The 2,500-nt window shown below is 45.3% G+C and overlaps 1 protein-coding gene across 1 annotated transcript in view; it reads right to left on the bottom strand.

Moving 5' to 3' along the window:
• Window positions 1–2,500, bottom strand: part of LOC306918049 (deoxyribose-phosphate aldolase-like) — a gene marked incomplete at its 5' end in the record, with an annotated part of 18,067 nt that overhangs the window by 9,709 nt on the left and 5,858 nt on the right. The window contains one exon of the mRNA XM_079530942.1: window positions 2,304–2,432. Coding sequence (XP_079387068.1) covers window positions 2,304–2,432 — 129 coding nt within the window. The remainder of the gene's footprint in view (window positions 1–2,303; window positions 2,433–2,500) is intronic.

The raw sequence follows: 2,500 nt of genomic DNA, 5'->3' as shown, positions 1-2,500 counted from the left end.
TATTCTAGTTTATTTTGCTAGCTTTAGTTATAATAATTATTTCTTCTTCTGTTTCTACATGAATAATATAACCACATTATAGCCATATCAAATGAAATGGGAGTTAAATGCTGCAATGTGTAAAAATATGACAAAACTAGAAAAAGTGCCCTTCCGGGCACAGGTCTCCACCAGGAGGATAGGAGTGTGTGTGATGTTTGGCAAAATGTTTAGGAGGATGTTTTTTTGTATTTGTTTTTGCAACAATTTGCTTCATTTTGTTGAGGAAATGCAGAGCCAGATCACTCATAGCATCTCTGAGGATAGAATTCTGGATGAGCAAGACATGTGCAGCATTTTGTACAAAACGGGCCACTCCTGAAAACTTTGGAAGGCAATCTTAGCCAATCAGTGTACAATCTAAGAAATCCAACAGACTCGTCTTGATCACATGACTAAAGAGATCATGTGTACCGATTGCCATTTCTTCATACGCCTTTGATGGCAATTGGATGATTTGAGGCATTTTGTCCAAAAATGTGTTTTGCAAAAATCAACCTGTTGGTGGCGCTATAACAGGCCAATGTGAAAAGGGTGGGATATATTCCTCAGCCTAGTAAGAAAATGTGTGAAAGATTTCACGTAAATTGCATGCTGCGTTCATGATTTGAGGCTATTGTTCAAAACGGGGCAATCTTGCAAACTGTGAAAGCCAATTATAGCCAATTAGGATGGAATATGAAATATCAGACAGATCCGACTTGAGCACATGACCATAGAGATACTGTGTAACGATTTGTGAGATTTTTGGACAGAATCTGGAGGAGTAATATCAAAAAATGTGTTTTACAAAAGTCGGCCTCCTGGTGGCGCTATAAAAGGCAGATGCGGAAAATGCAGGTCAAAGGTTTGTCCTTGGCCTCTAGGGAGTGTGCATGCAACGTTTCACGCAGATCTGTGCAGTTTTAGGTAAAAAATTTGAAAAGCTGCCTCATGGTGGCGCTATAACAGGCCGTTCTGGAAAATGTGGGGCAGAGGTTCATCGTTGGCATCCAGGGAGTGTGTGTGCAAAGTTTGGCATCGACCGGGTTAACGGTGCCGGAGATTAGCTGTACACAGACGGACGGAAGGAAGGACGGACGGACGGACGGACACACGGACGGAGTGCAAAACATACTCTCTCCCCATGCCTTCGGCCTGGTGGAGACAATAAGACTCCTAACATGGTTGAAGTGGGACTCATAAAATGTCCCTGGGACTCATTTCTAAAAGACCATCGCTGCATCCTGGGACTCATTTCTAAAAGACCATCCCTGCATCCTGGGACTCATTTCTAAAAAACCATCCCTGCATCCTGGGACTCATTTCTAAAGGACCATCCCTGCATCCTGGGACTCATTTCTAAAAGACCATCCCTGCATCCTGGGACTCATTTCTAAAAGACCATCCCTGCATCCTGGGACTCATTTCTAAAGGACCATCCCTGCATCCTGGGACTCATTTCTAAAGGACCATCCCTGCATCCTGGGACTCATTTCTAAAGGACCATCCCTGCATCCTGGGACTCATTTCTAAAGGACCATCCCTGCATCCTGGGACTCATTTCTAAAGGACCATCCCTGCATCCTGGGACTCATTACATTGAACACCTATTTACATCACTGATAACTCACTAGGCTGGGTAATAGATCCCAGATAACTCACCAGGCTGGTTAATAGATCCCAGATAACTCACCAGGCTGGTTAATAGATCCCAGATAACTCACCAGGCTGGGTAATAGATCCCAGATAACTCACCAGGCTGGGTAATAGATCCCAGATAACTCACCAGGCTGGGTAATAGATTCCAGATAACTCACCAGGCTGGGTAATAGATCCCAGATAACTCACCAGGCTGGGTAATAGATCCCAGATAACTCACCAGGCTGGGTAATAGATCCCAGATAACTCACCAGGCTGGGTAATAGATCCCAGATAACTCACCAGGCTGGGTAATAGATCCCAGATAACTCACCAGGCTGGGTAATAGATTCCAGATAACTCACCAGGCTGGGTAATAGATCCCAGATAACTCACCAGGCTGGGTAATAGATCCCAGATAACTCACCAGGCTGGGTAATAGATTCCAGATAACTCACCAGGCTGGGTAATAGATCCCAGATAACTCACCAGGCTGGGTAATAGATCCCAGATAACTCACCAGGCTGGGTAATAGATCCCAGATAACTCACCAGGCTGGGTAATAGATCCCAGATAACTCACCAGGCTGGGTAATAGATTCCAGATAACTCACCAGGTTAGGTAATAGATCCCAGATAACTCACCAGCCATCATGGCCACCAGGCTGGCCTTGTAGACATTAGTAAACGTTCCGAGCTCGCCGACGGCCAGGATGCTCTTCATGTGGGCGTGGCCACACGCCTCTCGGAACTGACGCAGCTCGTCGTACACGGCTGCGGACAGGAAGTCACATGACACCAGACAGGAAGTCACATTGATTTATTCATACGTTCATTTGGAC

The sequence above is a fragment of the Electrona antarctica genome (assembly GCF_951216825.1).
Source record: "Electrona antarctica genome assembly, contig: scaffold_364, whole genome shotgun sequence".
NCBI classification, from domain to species: domain Eukaryota; kingdom Metazoa; phylum Chordata; class Actinopteri; order Myctophiformes; family Myctophidae; genus Electrona; species Electrona antarctica.
The sequence above is the reverse complement of the archived record's forward strand: the minus strand, read 5'-3'. Positions and strand labels throughout refer to the sequence as shown.